General features: G+C 50.0%; 1 protein-coding gene across 1 annotated transcript in view; it reads right to left on the bottom strand.

Annotated features, from left to right (window-relative positions):
* Positions 1–19,534, bottom strand: part of LOC123352276 (zinc finger protein 850-like) — a 296,363-nt gene extending 276,829 nt beyond the window's left edge. The window contains exon 1 of the mRNA XM_044992138.1: positions 18,213–19,534. Within this exon, the coding sequence (XP_044848073.1) occupies positions 18,213–19,505 (1,293 nt within the window). The 5' untranslated portion in view covers positions 19,506–19,534. The remainder of the gene's footprint in view (positions 1–18,212) is intronic.
* Between the last annotated feature and the right edge of the window lie 206 nt (positions 19,535–19,740).

Raw genomic sequence — 19,740 nt, 5'->3', positions numbered from 1 at the left:
GCTACATTGACAGAACAATCTTTCCTTTCATTTAGCACTATCTAACCATGGCTTAGGTCAGCTTAATTATACTGATTCCAGAGTTTTTCACATCCTGAAAGACGTAGTTCTTAGAGGGTTTATCCCATCACGCTCCCATTCCCTGGTCCTTCTCGCATGACCTGAGAGCAGCAATACCCGCAGTTCAAGAGGTGCAAACAATTCAATGTTTATTGGGGTAAACTTCCAGCAAGCAATGATTCCAATTTCCTTCCTCGGTATCGCCCTTCCCAGCTCTCACACCACAGAGGCTTGTCTGTGTCCCTGTTCCCATTCCCTCTTCCTATTCCCCACCTTAGCAAAACATAACTCCAATTCCCCTACCCCCATTCCCATTCCCCCCCTTACTTCCTGATTGACTGCATACTATATAGTAAAACTGGAGTTCTGCTTAGCTATACCTTAACCAATCATTTTACTGAAATGTAACTAACCAATCCCAACATATTGTAACATGATTATCTAACCAGTTATACCCCACCACCTGAATTGCTTTACACCCAACAAATTAATTATACAGCAGACAGAAACAATCACAGAACCAGACAGAGATTATACAGACAAGCAATAGGAAAGTGGAGACTACAGTGATAGAACAACAAAGAAATGAGGATTTCAGACCCCAGCTATTGATAAGTGAGTTGTTGCCAGACAGGATGCTATCATGGTAGAGGTTGTGGATGCTGGTTGCTTAACTGTCTGGCCCCCAGGGCAGGATTTTGAGGGTCTCAGAATGCCAGCACCCATCTTTTGTTCGCTTAAAACGTGAGCAGGGAGATTCCAACACCGCAGAAAACATGGTTACTTACCTTTGTAACTGTTGTTCTTCGAGATGTGTTGCTCATATCCATTCCAGTTAGGTGTGCGCGCGCCGCGTGCACGTTCGTCGGAAGATTTTACCCTAGCAACCCCAGTGGGTCGGCTGAGCGCCCCTTGGAGTGGGGCCATAACGGCACCACATATATACCTCAGCCGACCCACCCGACCCTCAGTTCCTTCTTGCCGGCTACTCCGACAGTGGGGAAGGAAGGTGGGTGTGGAATGGATATGAGCAACACATCTCGAAGAACAACAGTTACAAAGGTAAGTAACCGTTTTTTCTTCTTCGAGTGATTGCTCATATCCATTCCAGTTAGGTGATTCCCAAGCCTTACCTAGGCGGAGGGGTCGGAGTGAGACATGGCGGAATGCAGGACTGCAGAGCCAAAGGCTGCGTCGTCTCTCAACTGTTGGACCAGAGCATAGTGAGAGGCGAAAGTATGAACCGACGACCAGGTCGCTGCTCGGCATATTTCTTGTATCGGTACGTGTGCCAGAAAGGCAGCGGAAGACGCCTGGGCCCTGGTAGAGTGGGCGGTGAGATGGCCCAAAGGGACATTCGCCAAGTTATAACAGGTGCGTATGCACTCTGTGAGCCATGAGGAGATTCGCTGCGACGAGACAGGAAGACCTCGCATTCGGTCAGCAATTGCCACAAAGAGTTGAGAGGATTTGCGGAACGGTCTTGTCCGATCAACATAGAAAGCCAACGCCCTACGAACATCCAGGGAGTGAAGTCGTTGCTCTCGCGAGGATGCGTGAGGTTTTGGAAAGAAGACCGGAAGGAAGATGTCTTGGTTATTGTGGAACGCGGACACTATCTTCGGGAGGAACGCTGGATGCGGACGTAGCTGCACCTTGTCCTTATGAAAAATGGTGTACGGTGGGTCCACCGTGAGCGCTCTGAGCTCAGAGACCCGTCTGGCTGATGTGATAGCCACCAGTAAAACGGTCTTCCATGACAGGTACAGCAAGGAACAGGTGGCTAACGGCTCAAAGGGTGGGAACATGAGCCTGTTGAGGACCAGATTGAGGTCCCAGGTAGGAGTCGGATGGCGCACCTGGGGGTAGAGACGGTGAAGGCCCTTTCTGAAACGGTTAGTCAACGGATGAGAGAACAGTGTATATCCCCCCTCACCGGGGTGAAAAGCGGAGATGGCTGCTAAGTGCACCTTTATAGAGGACAGTGCAAGACCTTGCTGTTTTAGTGACCAGAGATAGTCAAGGACCATCAGAAGTGGAAGCTCTGAAGGAATAGTGTCGCGCGCTTGAGCCCAGCAAGTGAAGCGCTTCCACTTGGCCAAGTAGGTAGATCGAGTGGAAGGCTTTCTGCTGCTCAATAAAACATGCTGCACGGGGGCAGAGCAGCGCAATTCCGACTGGTCTAGCCACTCAGGAGCCACGCCGTGAGGTGGAGGGCCGTCAGGTCTGGGTGACGGAGAGTGCCGTGATCTTGGGTTGTAAGATCCGGGTGAAGCGGCAGAGGAATTGGGCTGGCTACTGACAGACGGAGCAGCGTGTTGAACCAGTGTTGTCTGGGCCACGCTGGCGCAATTAAGATGAGATGTGCTTTGTCCCGTCGGAGCTTCAGCAGGACTCTGTGTATGAGGGGGAACGGGGGAAAGGCGTAGAACAGATGACGAGTCCATGGAAGGAGAAACGCGTCCGACAGAGAGCCCAGTGACAGGCTTTGAAAGGAGCAAAACTATTGGCATTTGCGGTTTGATCGGGATGCAAACAGGTCTACATGGGGAAATCCCCACTGTTGGAAAATGGCATGAGCGATGTCCGCTCTCAGCGACCACTCGTGGCAGAGAAAGGATCTGCTCAGGCGATCCGCGACAGTGTTCTTGATGCCGGGCAGGAACGACGCCACCAGATGTATCGAGTGGGCTATGCAGAATTCCCCCAGTAGCATCGCCTCGTGGCAGAGGTGGGGAGAGCGGATCCCGCCTTGCTTGTTGATACAGTACATGGCCGTTGTGTTGTCCGTAAAGACTGAGACACAACGGCCGCGGAGGCGAGCTTGGAACGTCTGGCATGCCAGGCGCACTGCACGCAGCTCCCTCACGTTGATGTGCAGGTTCAACTCCTGCACCGACCAAAGGCCCTGAGTACGAAGATGGCCGAGATGAGCCCCCCCATCCGAGGGATGAGGCGTCCGTCATCAGGGAAAGGGAAGGTTGAGGAGGATGGAATGGGACCCCTGCACATACGAGTGATAGGGCCAGCCACCAGTTCAGGGATTGAAGGACGCTCGTTGGAATGGTGAGCAGGGTATCCAGAGGGTCCTTGTGCGGACGGTATAGCGAGTTGAGCCACAGCTGGAGGGGGCGGAGGCGGAGCCTGGCAAACGGAATTACGTGCATGCAAGCCACCATGTGACCGAGGAGGCGGAGACAAGCGCGGGCCGAGGACATACGAGAGGTCTGAAGGGCGCGAATTAGCTGTGTAAGGGCCTGGAATCATAGCTGAGGAAGGTAGGCTCTGGCTAGTGATGAGTCCAGGGTCGCGCCAATAAAGTCCAACCTCTGAGTTGGTACTAAGGTGGACTTTTCTACGTTGAGAACCAGGCCCAGACGTGTGAACAAGTCTTTGATCACTGTGACATGTTGCTGGACTGTGGTCTGTGAGTCCCCCCGATGAGCCAGTCGTCTAGGTAGGGAAAAACACAGATGCCACGCCGACGGAGGTGGGCAGCGACAACGGCCATGCACTTCGTAAACACCCTTGGGGCCGTGGATAGGCCGAAGGGGAGGACCACAAACTGGAAGTGAAGGTGAGTGATTGTAAATCGGAGGAAACGCCTGTGTGGTGGAAAGATGGCGATATGAAAATAAGCGTCCTTCATATCGAGGGCGGCATACCAGTCTCCCGGATCCAATGTAGGGATAATGGTCCCCAGAGATACCATGCGGAACTTCAACTTCAGCATGTATTTGTTGAGGTCTCGCAGGTCGAGGATGGGTTGGAGGCCCCCTTTGGACTTGGGGATCAAAAAATAACGGGAATAAAACCCCTTGCCCCTCTCCCTCTCCGGAACTCTCTCTACTGCTCCGATAGCGAGGAGCGAGTGCACCTCTTGTAAGAGGAGTTGCTCGTGAGAGGGGTCCCTGAAGAGGGACCGGGAAGGAGGGTGGGAAGGTGGGGGTGAAACGAATTGGAGTTGGTAACCACGTTCCACAGTGCTTAGGACCCAGGCATCGGTGGTCAGCTGGGCCCACGCCGGGAGGAAATGGGAAAAACGGTTAGAAAAAGGCAGGGAGGGATCTGGAGAAAGATCTGGTATGCCGTCCCCGGGCGCATCTTCAAAAGGACGGTTTAGGCCCCGCTGGTTTAGAAGGGGCCCGCCCTTGGGACGGTTAGTGGCCAGGTTGCCGTCTATGTCCTCCGCGACCCTGTCGCCGACCAGAGTCCTGTCTGTAGCGAGGCATATAGTAAGGCCGGTTAAGCTGAGGGTGGAACGGACGCCTCTGGGTTACAGGGGTATGCATCCCCAAAGTACGGATAATGACTCTATTGTCCTTTAGGTTCTGGAGCCTGGAGTCCGCCTTTTCAGAGAACAAGCCTTAGAGTCAAAAGGAAGGTCCTGAATGGTGTACTGTACTTCAGGGGGAAGCGTTGAACTCTGGAGCCAAGAGATCCGGCGCATGGTAACGCCCAAGGCTATAGTACGTGCCCCCGACAGCTGCGTCCAAGGAGGCTTGTAACGAAGTGCGCGCTACCTTTTTACCTTCCTCTACGAAGGCTGCGAACTCCTGTCTTGAGTCCTGAGGTAGGACCTCTTTGTACTTCTCTACCTCAGCCCAAGTGTCATGCCCGTAACGGCTCAGCAAGGCCTGCTGGTTGGCCACTCGGATCTGCAGGGCACCAGCAGAGTAGACCGTGCGACCAAGCAAGTCCATTCTCCTGGCTTCCTTTGATTTAGGAGCTGGGCCTTGCTGGCCATGGCACTCTTTATCGTTGACAGATTGGACCACCAACGACGAGGGGATAGGGTGCACATACAAATGCTCATATCCCTTGGAAGGGACCATGTACTTGCGTTCCACCCCCCTGGCTGTGGGCGCAATAGAGGACGGAGTCTGCCATAAGCTATCAGCAGTCGCCTGGATAGTCTTAATGAAAGGGAGGGTGATGCAGGTTGGGGCGTCCGCTGACAAAATGGTCACTATCGGGTCGTCCACTTCCGATACCTCCTCAGCCTGTAGGTCCATTCGCAAGGCCACCCTGCGAAGAAGCTCTTGGTGTGCCCGTAAGTCAATAGGCGGGGGACCTGCAGACGACGACCCCGCCACCACCTCATCCGGGATGGAGGAGGAAGAAGAAATCCCGGGCATGATGGTATCCCGCTCAGCGTCTGGGAAGGTTCCTGCTCCAGAGGTTCCTGGGCAGGCTGATTACCTTCCTCTACGAATGATGGTACCTCAGTGTCAACTGGGGGCGGCTTATCGTAGCCTCTGGGATGCGCGGCTCGTGTGGTACGGTGCGCGTGGTAGGCACAGGAGCACCTTGGGCTTGGTGGTAGGCCCAAGGGGTCCAATAACCCCAGTGATGAGGGTCCTGGTCCGCATAGTGGGATTGCTGGAAGACTCCTGAAGGGACCTGAGGGTCATGTTCGCCGATGTAATAGCTGTCGGCATGTGAAGAGGCTGATGCGTGCCTGGAGGGCCAGGGAGGAGCGGATAACCCCTGTGCCGAAGTGCCTATGGATCGCGTTTCCCGCCTCTGCGTCGACCGGTGCCGGGAGGCATCCCAACAGCGAGAGCGGGAGCGAGAACGGGACCTCTGACCGGCGCGGTGCCGGGAGGTCAACCGGGATCTCCATGCTCGGTGCGGGGAGCGGGTTCGTGAGTAGCGGCGGCCGTAGCGGTACCGCGATCCGGAACGGTGCCGGGAGCGACGAGTCGGAGATCGGGAGAAAGACCTGTGCTGCGAGTCGGACCGGTGCCGCGTAGTCGAGCGGTGCCAGGACTGCGAGCGGCGCCCGGAGTGAGATCGGCGTCGGGACCGTGAGCGCTGGTGAGACCGGGAGCGGGATCGGTGCCGGTTGGACTCAGTGCCGGCAGGCGGCTTGAGCATTGACGGCTTGCCCATGGAACGGGGCGCCCGCACCGGCGGCGCCGGGGGCGGAAGCACAGCCGGGTCTGTCAACGCAATAAGGTCCCGCGCCGCTGCGAAGGTCTCCGGAGTCGACGGCAGTTGGATCTCAACCGCGGCCGGAGCCGGGGAGGTCACAGGTGCCGGACTCGACGGCCTCTGGGCGACCGGAGTCAACGGTGCCAGCAGAAGTGTCTGCGCCGGAGGAGCCGGTGCCGCGGCAGGTTTTGGTGCCGGGCGATCCGCGCTCTGGTGCTTGGGAGCAGGCGGTGCCGAAGAGGCAGCGGCCTTCCCTTTCTTTGCCTTTGGCGAGAGAGCACGTCCCTGGGCGCATTTCAGTGCCGATGGCACTCTTGGTTGCTGCACTGAAGAGTGGCCTGGCGCCGTGGCGGGACTGCGAGAGTCTAGAGGGGCGGCGGGCGGTGCTGGAGCTGGAGGGGTTAAGGCTGCCTCCATGAGGAGTTGTTTAAGCCTAATGTCTCTTTCCCTCTTTGTGCGAGGCTTGAAAGCCTTGCAAATCGGGCACTTAGAAGACAAGTGCGACTCTCCCAGGCACTTTAAGCAGGAGCTATGAGGATCCCCTGTAGGCATAGGCCTGCGGCAGGCCGAACACGGCTTGAAACCCGGGGAGCCGGGCATGTGCTCCGGTCCCGGGTGCGGGTGGGGGCTAATCCCTGAACCCGCTAACTATCTAACACTAAACTGACTAAAAACTACCAAAACCAAGAAAACCTAAGACTAAGATAACAACTATGTACAATTTTTAGAGAAAGAACTATGAGGAAGCTAGGGAAGCGGAGGTCAGGCAAGCTGCACTCCACTGTTCCAACGACCGACACGGGCGGTAAGAAGGAACTGAGGGTCGGGTAGGTCGGCTGAGGTAAATATGCGGTGCCGTTATGGCACCACTCCAGGGGGCGCTCAGCCGACCCACTGGGGTTGCTAGGGTAAAATCTTCCGACAAACGTGCATGCGGCACACGCACACCTAACTGGAATGGATATGAGCAATCACTCGAAGAAGAACCAAGTGATTCACCCCATGTGCTTCCCACAGATTTTTCATGGTCTCTGCCAGGAAATTAGTTCCCGAATGTGTAAGGATGTCGGAGGGCCAACCTACCCTGGCAAAAATGTCTGCTAAGGCCCGGCACACAGTTTTAGTCTTGGTGTTGCTTAGAGCTACTGCTTCCAGCCATCAGGTAGCAAAATCCATGAAAGTCAGTATGTACTGCTTTCCTCTGGGGGTCTTTTTTGGGAAAGGACCCAGAATATCCACAGCTACTCGCTGAAATGGGACCTCAATTATGGGGAGTGGCTGGAGAGGGGCTTTGACCTGGTCTTGGGGCTTTCCCACTCTTTGGCACACCTCACAAGACCGGACATAATTAGCAACATCCTTGCCCATTCCCTCCCAGTGGAAGGACTTCCCCAACCTGTCTTTGGTTCTGTTCACCCCAGAATGGCCACTGGGATGATCATGGGCAAAGTTTAAGAGCTTTACCCGGTACTTAGTTGGAACTACCAACTGTTTTTGAGGATGTCAGTCTTCCTGGTGTCCACCAGAAAGAGTCTCCTTGTATAAAAGTCCTTGTTCTACGACAAAACGGGATCAGTTAGAAGACCTGAGAGGCGGTGGGGTGCTCTGTGCCACCGCCCAAGCTTTCTTGAGGCTGTCATCTGCTTCCTGCTCAGCTTGGAACTGTTCTCTTGAGGCTGGAGACACCAGTTCCTTCTTAGACTGTGGACTTGGGCTTGGTCCCTCTGGAAGTGATGTAGGTGATGGGGTTGTTTTCGTTGATTGTGAACCGCTGTCCGCAGGTGCATTTTGCGATATTTCAGGCTCTGGCTCAGCCTCTTAGGTAGGGTGGTCTGCTGTTTCTGTCAGTTCATGCCCACTGGTGCCCTCTGGCACTGGAGTTGTAGATGGGTTTGCAAGCGCTGGCGTCAGTGCTGGCAATGGTTCTGGTGCTGGTTGCTTTTCCAGTTCCGGTTCTGGGACTGGATGCACGATGGCTGTTGCAGTCGTTGGTAGGGGATCCAGTTCCACCGCCTCTGTCTGGGTCTCTGGTAACACAGACGGGGCCCTTGTGGACGGCTCAGGAACAGGGGTGGGAGTGGAAGCTTGCTTGGCCTGGCCGCGTATGACCATTCCACCTCTTGGCCAGCTTCACCTGGTTGGCCAAGACTTCCCCCAGTAGCATGGGGATGGGATAATTGTCATAGACTGCAAAAGTCCACATTCCTGACATCACTGGACAGGCAATTCAGCTGCAGGCAAGTTTAAAGATTTTGACATGAATGGGTGAATTGTCACTTGGGCCTCTAGGTTGATGAATTTGGGGTTCACTAAGGATTGGTGGATAGCTGACACTTGTGCCTCGGTGTCGCTCCACGCGATAACCTTCTTCCCGCCCACTCTCAAGGTTTCCCTTCGCTCCGAGGGTATTTGAGAGGCATCTGGGCCTGGGGATCTTTGGTGTGGTGGTGGTGTAACGAACTGTACTTGGTTGGGGTTCTTGGGGCAGTTGGCCTTTATATGTCCCAGTTCATTACATTTAACACATCGCCCAGCTGACTGGTCATTAGGCTGAGATGAGTTGCTGGAGACTGGTGAGGTGGGACAATAGGGTGTCTGGGGCTTTCCTTGGGTTGTGGGTGGGGTCTTGGGTTGCCTCCGGTGATAGGGTTTATTTTCGGTTTGCCCCCACTGATATTCGCTCCCCTTGCTAGTAGTTTTTTTTCTTTTCTACCACTTCCACCCATCTGGCTCCAATCTCCCCTGCCTCGGTTACAGTTTTGGGCTTCCCATCTAGGATGTACCTTTCTGTTTCCTCAGGAACACCCTCTAAGAACTGCTCCATTTGCATTAGGAAGGCCAGCTCTTCCAGATTTTTAGCATTTGCTCCTGATATCCAGGCCTCCCAATTCTTTCCAATGCGGTAGGCGTGTTGGGTAAATGACACATCTGGTTTCCACCTTAGGGCTCTGAACCGCCGACGGGCATGCTCAGGTGTTAGCCCCATTCTGATTCTGGCCTTGGTTTGAAAAAGATTATAATCGTTCATGTGTTCCTTAGGCATTTCAGCTGCCATCTCTGCTAAGGGTCCACTGAGCTGTGGCCTCAGCCCTATCATGTACTGGTCTGCAGAGATGCTGTACCCAAGGCAGGCCCTTTCAAAATTTTCCAAGGCGGCCTCAGTATCATCACCTGCCTTGTAGGTGGGAAATTTTCTGGGATGGGAAACAGTACCTGGAGAAGGGTTGTTAGGGTTGGCTGGTCCATCCTGCTTAGCCTTTGCTAAGTCCAGTTCATGCTTTCTCTCTCTTCCATCTCTTTTTCTCCCATCTCCATCTCTTTTTGTTTCATCTCCATAGCTCTTTTGTGGTCAGCTTCTTTGGCTTTCTCTTCTGTGTCCAGTCTAGTCAGTTCCTGTTTAACTGCTTCCTTGGTACTCATTTTTCTGCTTTCTTGTGCTGGCCACACCCCTCTGCAGCTCACTGACTGGGATGCACTCAGCTCAGGGCTGCTTGGTTAACAGAGATTTTCTAACTAGTGTGGCAGAGCTCTGACCCTGCTCCGGTGGGTCCTGCGCTTCTAGGCGGTTTATGCTGCCTCAGTGGCTCACTGTGACCCTCCACGTAGCCCTTCTCTCTCTAGGGCCAGGGTTACAGTCTACTGAGCCCTTTTCATCATAGGCCTGCAAGGAGGTTGGTGAGAGAACTCCCCCAGTCTCTGTTCAGCCTCCTGTCCTGACAGGGACCTGACTTCCCCTTCCAGGAGATGTTCCTGTAGTGGTGGGTTGGGGGGAACCCGGGCCCGCCCTCTACTCCGGGTTCCAGCCCAGGGACCCTAATGGTAGCAGTTGTTCACTGCCAGAGTTGCTACATTTCCCTGGGCCACTTCCCCACAGCTCTCCTGCTTCTCCCTTCTTCACCCTGACCTTAGGGCTCCCTTAACGATGGTTTGAGGGTGTCTTCAGTAACCAGCCCTTCAGCCGCACTTCCTCTCCTCTGGCTCCCTGGATCCCCTGCCTGACTGGAGTGAGCCCTTTGTATAGTATCAGCAGGGCCTTAATTAGAGTCAGGTGGTCACATTAACTGAATGGCCTCACCTGACTCTTTACAGCTTAATTAGAGTCAGGTGTTCTCATTAGCCTGGTGCAGCCCCTGCTCTGGTCAGTCAGGGAACAGAAAACTGTTAATCCAGTGGCCAGTATATCTGCCTTCTGCCATACCCACCTGGCCTGGGTCTATCACACTAGCTATACCCAAGAGGTAGAAAGAAAGAAAACAATTCAGCTTGTAAATTCCTTTTGCTGTCTGCTTGCTCACAGCTTGAAGCCTCCTCTTAACAAAGACCCTTGTTAAAAAACTTAACACCTCTGCCCTCAGGCAGCTTTCTAAGCAGCTAGAAAGGAGAGAAAAAAATAATTCACACCGCTGCTCACCCTGTGAAGGTTTTCCCCCCCCACTTTGAACTTTAGGGTACAAATGTGGGGGACCTGCATGGACACTTCTACGCCTAATTACTAGCTTAGATCTGGTATCGCTGCCACCACCCAGAATTTCAGTGCCTGGGGCACTCTGTTTCCCCCAAACTTTCCCCTTCCTTGGCAGCCTTGAGAGGCTTCACCAATTCCCTGGTGAACACAGATCCAAACCCCTTGGATCTTAAAACAAGGAGAAATTAACCATCCCCCCCCCTCCTTTTCCTCCACCAATCCCTGGTGAGTCCAGACCCAATCCCCTTGGATCTTAAAACAAGGAAAAATCAAGCAGGTTCTTAAAAAATAAAGCTTTTAATTAAAGAAAGAAAGGCAAAAATCATCTCTGTAAAATCAGGATGGAAAATACTTTACAGGGTACTTAGATTCATATAGTCCAGAGGAAACCCCCTCTAGCCTTAGATTCAAAGTTACAGCAAGCAGAGGTAAACTCCTTTCAGCAAAAAAAAGGGACATTTACAAGTTGAGAAAACAAAGACAAGACTAACACGCCTTGCCTGGCTAATTACTTACAAGTTTGAAACATGAGAGACTGATTCAGAAAGATTTGGAGAGCCTGGATGGACGTCTGGTCCCTCTTAGTCCCAAGAGCGAACAACAACAAAACAAAGAGCACAAACAAAAGACTTCCCACCACCAAGATTTGAAAGTATCTGGTCTGGTCCTCTGGTCAGGTGTCAGCCAGGTTTAGTGAGCTTCTTAACCCTTTACAGGTAAAAGAGACATTAACCCTTAACTATCTGTTTATGACAGGCCCAAACTCTCCTGTGTTTGGATTCTTTACATGCTTTCACAGAGCGAAGAGCACATGTTCCATGATTTCATAGGGCAGAGTTTTAGGGCTATTTTGACAGGTTTCAGAGTAGCAGCCGTGTTAGTCTGTATCCGCAAAAAAAACAGGAGTACTTGTGGCACCTTAAAGACTAACAAATTTATTTTAGCATGAGCTTTCGTGAGCTACAGCTCACTTCTTCGGATGCATAGAATGGAACACACAGACAGGAGATATTTATACATACAGAGAACATGAAAAGGTGGAAGTATGCATACCAACAGGCAGAGTCTAATCAATTGAGATGAGCTATCGTTAGCAGGAGGAAAAAAAAAAAAAACTTTTTGAAGTGATAATTAAGATGGCCCATAGAAGGTGTGAGGAGAACTTAACATAGGGAAATAGATTCAATTGGTGTAATGACCCAACCATTCCCAGTCTTTATTTAGACCACAGTTAATGGTATCTAGTTTGCATATTAATTCAAGTTCAGCAGTCTCTCTTTGGAGTCTGTTTTTGAAGTTTTTTTGTTGCAAAATTGCTACCTTCAAGTCTGTCACTGAGTGGTTAGGAAGGTTGAAGTGTTCTCCCACTGGTTTTTGAATGTTATGATTCCTGATGTCAGATTTGTGTCCATTTATTCTTTTGCGTAGAGACTGTCCGGTTTGGCCAATGTACATGGCAGAGGGGCATTGCTGGCACATGATGGCATATATCACGTTGGTAGATGTGCAGGTGTACGAGCCCCTGATGGTGTGTCTGATGTGATTAGGTCCTGTGATGGTGTCACTTGAATGGATATGTGGACAGAGCTGGCATCGGGCTTTATTGCAAGGATAGGTTCCTGGGTTAGTGTTTATGTTGCATGGTGTGCGGTTGCTGGTGAGTATTTGCTTCAGGTTGGGAGGCTGTCTATAAGCAAGGACTGGCCTGTCTCCCAAGATCTGTGAGAGTGAAGGATCATCTTTAAGGATAGGTTGTAAATCTTTGATGATGCGCTGGAGAGGTTTTAGTTGGGGGCTGTAGGTGATGGCTAGTGGTGTTCTGTTATTTTCTTTTTTAGGCCTGTCCTGTAGTAGGTGGCTTCTGGGTACTCTTCTGGCTCTGTCAATCTGTTTTTTCACTTCAGCAGGTGGGTATTGTAGGTTTAAGAATGCTTGATAGAGATCTTGTAGGTGTTTATCTCTGTCCGAGGGATTGGAGCAAATACGGTTGTATCTTAGAGCTTGGCTGTAGACAATGGATCGTGTGGTGTGTCCGGGATGGAAGCTGGAGGCATGTAAGTAAGTATAGCGGTCAGTGGGTTTCCGGTATAGGGTGGTATTTATGTGACCATCGTTTATTAGCACAGTAGTGTCTAGGAAATGGACCGCTTGTGTGGATTGGTCTAGGCTGAGGTTGATGGTGGGATGGATGGCTATTTTGAGTGAGGGAGCTATGCTATAGGGAGCTTTCCCTGTGTGGATCTGACAGGTGGATCAACATAGATGCACATTGTGACCATTCTAAGGGTGCTGAGGGCTGTGAGTCTCCTTGTTGCCACCTGCCACTACTAAGGACTTTTGGCAGCTGGATGTTAGCGACCAAGCTCACCAGCCTGTCAGGCACTCAAGCACCCTCCTCCACAGCAGCCCTGACAGTTGACAATAGAGACACCTTAACCCCTGAGTTCCTTCAATGTGTCCCCCTCTGGGGTCTAGCTTCGATCACCAGATACTCGGGGTATGTCTATACTACCTGCCGAATCGGCGGGCAACGATCGATCCAGCGGGGGTCGATATATCGCATCTAGTGTAGATGCACTAAATTGATCCCCGAGTGCTCTCCCCTCGACTGTACTCCAGCTCAGTGAGAGGCGCAGGCAGAGTCTACGGGGGAGCTGGAGCAGTCGACTCACCGCGACGAAGACACCACAGTAAGTCGATCTAAGTATATCGACTTCAGCTATGTTATTCATGTAGCTGAAGTTGCATAACTTAGATCGATCCCCTCCCCTAGGTTAGACCAGGGCTCAGAAAAATCCCAGATCCTCTCTGCCCAAAGCAATGGTACATCCCAGGTTACCAGTTTTACTGGTATCACACACAGCACTTGAGCACAGTTATCGAACAAACAAAAATTTCTTTACCACGGGACAGAGTTTTAAAAAGAAACAAATGTGAGTGATGGAAACCAACCATTACCAACAAAACAAAATCACAAAATGCAACCTACACTTTAATAGCTCCCTTCCCTATCTAAATAAACTGACGTGTGAGGTGACAGTCTATTGCAGTGATTGCTAGTCCCTAGGAGCCAGGCCTCTGCCTTTCTTGAAGCACCACTGGTCATTAGTGATCTCCTTGGTGAATGGACCCAGAGTGTTTCTCTCCACCCTGTCATAAACTGAACCAGTCTTTTGTGTATATTCACAGGAAGGACCATTTCCTCATTGTCATATTGTCCTTTTCACTTCCACAGGGTTTCGATGTCTATAATTTGTCGTTGATAGTTTTCCATTGGCTTTTCTGGGCTGGTGCAAAGGCTGACAATGCAGCAATACATCGCATAACTGGCTAGCAAGGGACGGGTGACAATTCCCTCCCACTTGAATGGGCCGTCCCCAACAAGACCTGTGATTGGGGTGACTCACTGTCATGACAATATTATATGGCCATAATGTTCCATATACTTACATTACTCCTTCAATAGGACTCATACCCACCTCTTGAAGTGATCAGGAGTAACAATAATTTACAAGGTTTCAGTACAGATCTCACTGTTATGCTTCCTGGATAAATATCATAAAAATCAGTGCATTAGGTGGGATGAGTTTGTCGGGTCTGAGACAGGAGTTTCTTGTGAATTACTTTGACCTCTTTGCCAACTGGCACCAAAGAGCATTTATCACACATACACTGAGCTATACAGCCACACTCTGATAGAACAGAAAGGCCAGCACAAAAAACAGAGAGAGGAACAATAAAATACTAAAATGACAATGGTTGGAACGCTCCATTTCCCTCAGTCTTTGGACTGATGGGTACTAAGAGCTTTTCCCTCAGTTGAACCAGGTGATTGGATACCTGGCTCAGCCCTCCATACTAGCAGCTCTCTCACCTACAGGGAGATGGGTCAAAATTGGAATTGATGTCATGACTCGCTTCCCAGAGGGGATCAACCTGTCTAAAGCTGTGTCTACCCTTCAAACACTGGAAATATTCTTCTGACAACCTAACACTGGCTACACTGGGGCTCAGGTCACATGAACTACTTCTCTCAGAGGAGTGGATTTTTCACACCCCTGTCAACATAGCTTTTCAGTGTAGACCAGCCTTTAGAGGGCTTTTTGATATGAAAGGCAGTGGACTTCAGCCTTTTCCTTGGTATTGATGGTTGACAACTGCAGCTTTCCTACCTGCTGGACACATCCTATGACAGATGTCAGGCCTTTCCTTTGCAAATTAGAGAAGTGGGGAAGTCAGTGACCCTTACAGTGTAAGTGGGTATGTAGCAGGGTGGACCCCTGCTCCAGCCCTGAAGGGGTTAAAAATAGCCCTGGGAAGGGGCCGAGGCTGGAGAAAGCCGCCTTTAGGCTGGGCTGATTGGGGAAGTGGCTGCAGCTGGGGCCACGCCCCAAACTGAGCCCAGGGCCTTATAAGGCGGCCAGGGAAGCCAGAAGCACAGTCTCTCTCTGCCTTCAGAGGGAGATGGGCCTGGCTGCTTAGGAGCTGAGATAAGTACCTAGGGTGAAGCAGGGCCGGGGAAAGGCTGAGGAGCTGAGGAGCTCTAGCCAGGAAAGCCCCAGGCTGCAGCCTAGCACAAGGCCAACGGGTACTGGGGGTTGCAGAGGGCAGCCCAGGGTAGGCCAAAGCAGCAGGTCCAAACCCAACCCTGCCAATGATGAGTAGGCTGATACTGCAGTCTGCCCCAGGGTGTGAGGCTAGACAATGACTGACAGTAGCCACATACTGAGGCAAGGTAGGGATAGAGGGTGGGGGTTCCCTGAGACAAAAGGGGAAGCCCAGAGCGAAAAGGGGTTACTGCCAGGGGGCAGCACCCCGGAGAAAAGGGGCACCAGGTCCAGGGAGGGACACGGGGGCCTGAGAACAGGTGGATCACCAGCCTGCAGAGAGCGCTCCGGTGCTGAACAAAGCTAATTCCCAGAGTAACCAGCAGGAGGCGCCGCAGGGGTCAGTCGACCCGTTTACAGGGTAAAAACTTATACACATTGTCTCCTCGAGTAGTTTTCCTTTAATAGAAATTGACTTTGAAGTTCAGTAAAATATGCTCTATTTGAAATTTACAAAAAAATAAAATCTATACGGGCCCAATATTCTCTTCTACACGCTAACACCTATTCTCCCACCCCAACCTTTGGAGTGAGGTTTTCTACCAGAACTCCTTACACTACAGGGGGTAAATTAAATCACATTAACTTTTGAAGATTAGCCATCATTTCCTGTATGACTAAAAAAAGAAAAAAAACAAGACAACTTTCAGTTTTCCAAAATAATTCAGATTATCAAACAATTAGTGTCTTACTCTTTAACCAATAACTTCACCTATAATTTCATTTTCACTAGTAACAGTAATATATTCAAAGATCACAAATCCTTGTCGTATATGTTAGTTTTCTTTTAATCCCCATTGCCAACAACTGAACCATGGCTCAAGTTGTGGTTTGTCTCAACACTTCTGAGAGTTCATATATCTCTGGTTCTTCTGCCATGCGTGTTGGTGGAAGGCATCTCCTATGTGGGAATGTTTGCATCATGAGGAAAAATACCTCTCTTTTCACATTTTAAATCTTTCCAAGAAGTAGGAGGTAAGGGAGAAGTGATGTAAATGCATAAAACACAAGAGAAAACTGTCTGGTCTTCACTACAGACATTTATCGGTATAATTATTGCTCAGGGGTGTGAAAAATCAACACAGCTGAACAACGTAGTTACACAGCTCTAATCCCCTGTGTAGATAGCGCTACAACAGCAGGAGAGCTTCTCCTGCCAACATAGCCATCTGAGACAATATTGATTTAAATAACTGAACTACACTGTGCTCATATGCACTTCCCTCAGTTAGTGGGGGGTCTGCTGTTCACCATTTCTGAATGGAGATTTTAAATCACTGCTGTGTCTTTGTTACCATGGCCAGTAAAATGGAGAGTTCTCTCCTGTTGACAGAACTGCACTTGAATTGTCTCCAAGTCATCATGGAGATATGGGGAAAAAGCAAAGCTGAAGGGAGAAATGATGACTTTAGCAAATGGTCATTTGTCTTAAATTCTCCAATAAATCTGAGCTGAACTAATATCTAATTGTGCGACCACACAGCCATCAAGAAAGATAGAAACCCAGATCACAGAGAGATAGAATACATGACAATGAAAGTGTAAATTGAAATTCCAGAGCAGGTTACATCTCATTATTTAGAATCAGGACAAGAGATTCTCCCATCACATTATCCTCTGATCCATTCAAATCTGCTTCGCTCAGCACTGTCTCCATAGCCAGTTATGTTATTTACAACATGTTTAGTATCCCAGCATCCCCATAATGGAGGAAAAAACAGCTCCCTTGCCAGAATTGGCTTTACCAATAGATGGAACCTGGGATTTAAACTCTAAATGATGACACTGTGCCTTTAGGATCCATTTGAATTCCCCTTCCAGGCCTTTGATACTTTCATCTCGAGTCACAGCAACTCTGGTACAGGATTAAATAAGTCAAAGCATCATCTCCAAGCACAGACAACTGAGAACACTTCATCATATGACATTTTGAGAAGTGGAGGGGTAGAATGTGATGACGATAAACTCTGCCTGGCTCAGTCAAAAGGTAAAAGTTTTGCCGTGATGGGAAAGGAGAGAATCTCTGAGTCACCCCATCTCCTTTCAAGTATCAGAGAGGTAGCTGTGTTAGTCCAGATCTGTACAACGTGACAAAGAGTCCTGTGGCACCTTGTAGACTAACAGACGTATTGGCGCATAAGCTTTCGTGGATGAATCCCCACTTCGTCAGATGCATGGAGTGGAAATTTCCAGAGGCGTGTATAAATATGCAAGCAAGAATCAGACTAGAGATAACAAGGTTAGTTCAATCAGGGAGGATGAGGCTCTCTTCTAGCAGTGGAGGTGTGAACACCAAGGAAGGAGAAGCTGCCTTTGTAGTTGACAAGCCATTCACAGTCTTTGTTGAATCCTGAGCTGATGGTGTCAAATTTGCAAATAAACTGAAACTCAGCAGTTTCTCTTTGAAGTCTGAGTCTGAAGTTTTTTTGCTGCAGGATGGCTATTTTTAAATCTGCGATTGTGTGTCCAGGGAGACTGAAGTGTTATCCTGTAGGTTTTGGTATATTGCTTATGCTTCAAAACATTTTTTAGTCTATAAGGTGCCACAGGACTCTGTCGCTTTTTACATCTCCTTCCAGTATCACAGCAGCGGAAATGACACTTTTTTCCTGCCCCTGCTCCTCTTCTTTTAAATGTAATATGAAAAGTTCCCATGATAACTGCTCTTCAGCACAACCCAGAGCAACGTGAGAACAATTGGCAATGCTACAATATGTATCATTGGTGACTCTAACAATAACTGCAATAGGAGGAATGGTATAACTGTGATGCTCCCTTGTTTCTTATGGGAAGGACACACTTGAATTACTCAAGGGACAATGGAGTTGATAGAAAGGACAAATGGGTCCACCTCAAAGAGGTCAAACTGCAAAATGCAAAAATGGGCCACTCATCTGGCCAAGCTGAGGGATATCGGTGCTTCATGCAGTTCAAACAGCTTTTAAAAGTTACTCTGTGGGAATCAGGAAAAGTATGAAAGTATCGATAGCCCTAGAGGGTTTGTGGTATTGATCCCCCTTGCAGATTCTCTGATGGCTCACATGGGCTCAGTGGCAAGACAAGGGTTTCCCACACTCACTGCTTCCATTGGGTCTCAGACCTGTGTGGATTCTCTGATGGCTGATAAGCTGCTGGCGGTAAATGAAGTTTTTCCCACACTCACGGCATTCGTAGGGCCTCTCCCCTGTGTGAATTCTGAGATGGGTAAGAAGGTGCGAGCTGTGATTGAAAGTTTTCCCACACTCACGGCATACATACGGCCTCTCTCCTGTGTGGATTCTCTGATGCCCATTAAGGTGAGAGCTGTGAGTGAAGCTTTTCCCACACTCACTGCATTCAAAGGGCCTCTCCCCTGTGTGGATTCTCTGATGTTTAGAAAGGGCTGAGCTGCTATAGAAGCTTTTCCCACACTCACTGCATTCATAGGGCCTCTCATCTGTGTGGATTCTCTGATGTTTAGAAAGGGCTGAGCTGCTATAGAAGCTTTTCCCACACTCACGGCATTCATAGGGCCTCTCCCCTGTGTGGATTCTCTGATGAATAATAAGGTTTGAGCGGCAATTGAAGGTTTTCCCACACTCACGGCATTCATAGGGCCTCTCCCCTGTGTGGATTCTCTGATGTTTAGAAAGGACTGAGCTGCTACAGAAGCTTTTCCCACACTCACTGCATTCATAGGGCCTCTCGTCTGTGTGGATTCTCTGATGCTGAATAAGGGCTGAGCTGCTAGAGAAGCTTTTCCCACACTCACGGCATTCATAGGGACTCTTCCCTGTGTGGATTCTCTGATGTTTAGAAAGGGCTGAGCTGCTACAGAAGCTTTTCCCACACTCACTGCATTCATAGGGCCTCTCGTCTGTGTGGATTCTCTGATGCTGAATAAGGGCTGAGCTGCTAGAGAAGCTTTTCCCGCACTCACGGCATTCATAGGGCCTCTCCCCTGTGTGGATTCTCTGATGAACAGAAAGGGTTGATATTCGAGTGAAGGTTTTCCCACACTCACGGCATTCGTAGGGCCTGTCCCCCGTGTGGATTCTCTGATGCCGAGAAAGGCCTGATCTGTAAATGAAGGTTTTCCCACACTCACGGCATTCGTAGGGCCTGTCCCCTGTGTGGATTCTCTGATGGGTAAAAAGGGCTGATCTGCGATTGAAGGTTTTCCCACACTCACGGCATTCGTAGGGCTTGTCCCCTGTGTGGATTCTCTTATGTCTAGAAAGGTTTGATCTTTCAGTGAAGCTTTTCCCACACTCACGGCATTCGTAGGGCCTGTCCCCTGTGTGGATTCTCTGATAATTAAGAAGCGCTGAGTAGTCACATAACTTTTTTCCACACACTGTGTATGTATTTTTTCTCTTTCCAATGATGATTTCCTGCTTTGTTGTGGTTTCCTTGAGGTCCTTCTGAGTTCCCTGAGAGGAAATACGTTTACCCATTTTCACCCCCGGCTGGTTTCCTTGTTCTCTCTCTGGTCTGTGCTGAATCTCACAGGACTTTTCCTCCTCATGACTCCTGGACACATTGCTTTTTGATCTTTGCAATAATGCTCTGTGTTTATCCACTTGCTGAACATTTTTCTGCTGAGAATTCTGCTCCTCTTTCTCACATGCCATTGCATCACCTGCTGTGAAAAAGACAGAAACATCAAACAGGGATGAAAAGTGAAAAGCC

This window comes from Mauremys mutica, chromosome 18, assembly GCF_020497125.1.
Source record: "Mauremys mutica isolate MM-2020 ecotype Southern chromosome 18, ASM2049712v1, whole genome shotgun sequence".
Classification (NCBI taxonomy): domain Eukaryota; kingdom Metazoa; phylum Chordata; order Testudines; family Geoemydidae; genus Mauremys; species Mauremys mutica.
Note: the sequence above shows the minus strand (reverse complement) of the source record. Positions and strands in the feature narration are given on the sequence as shown.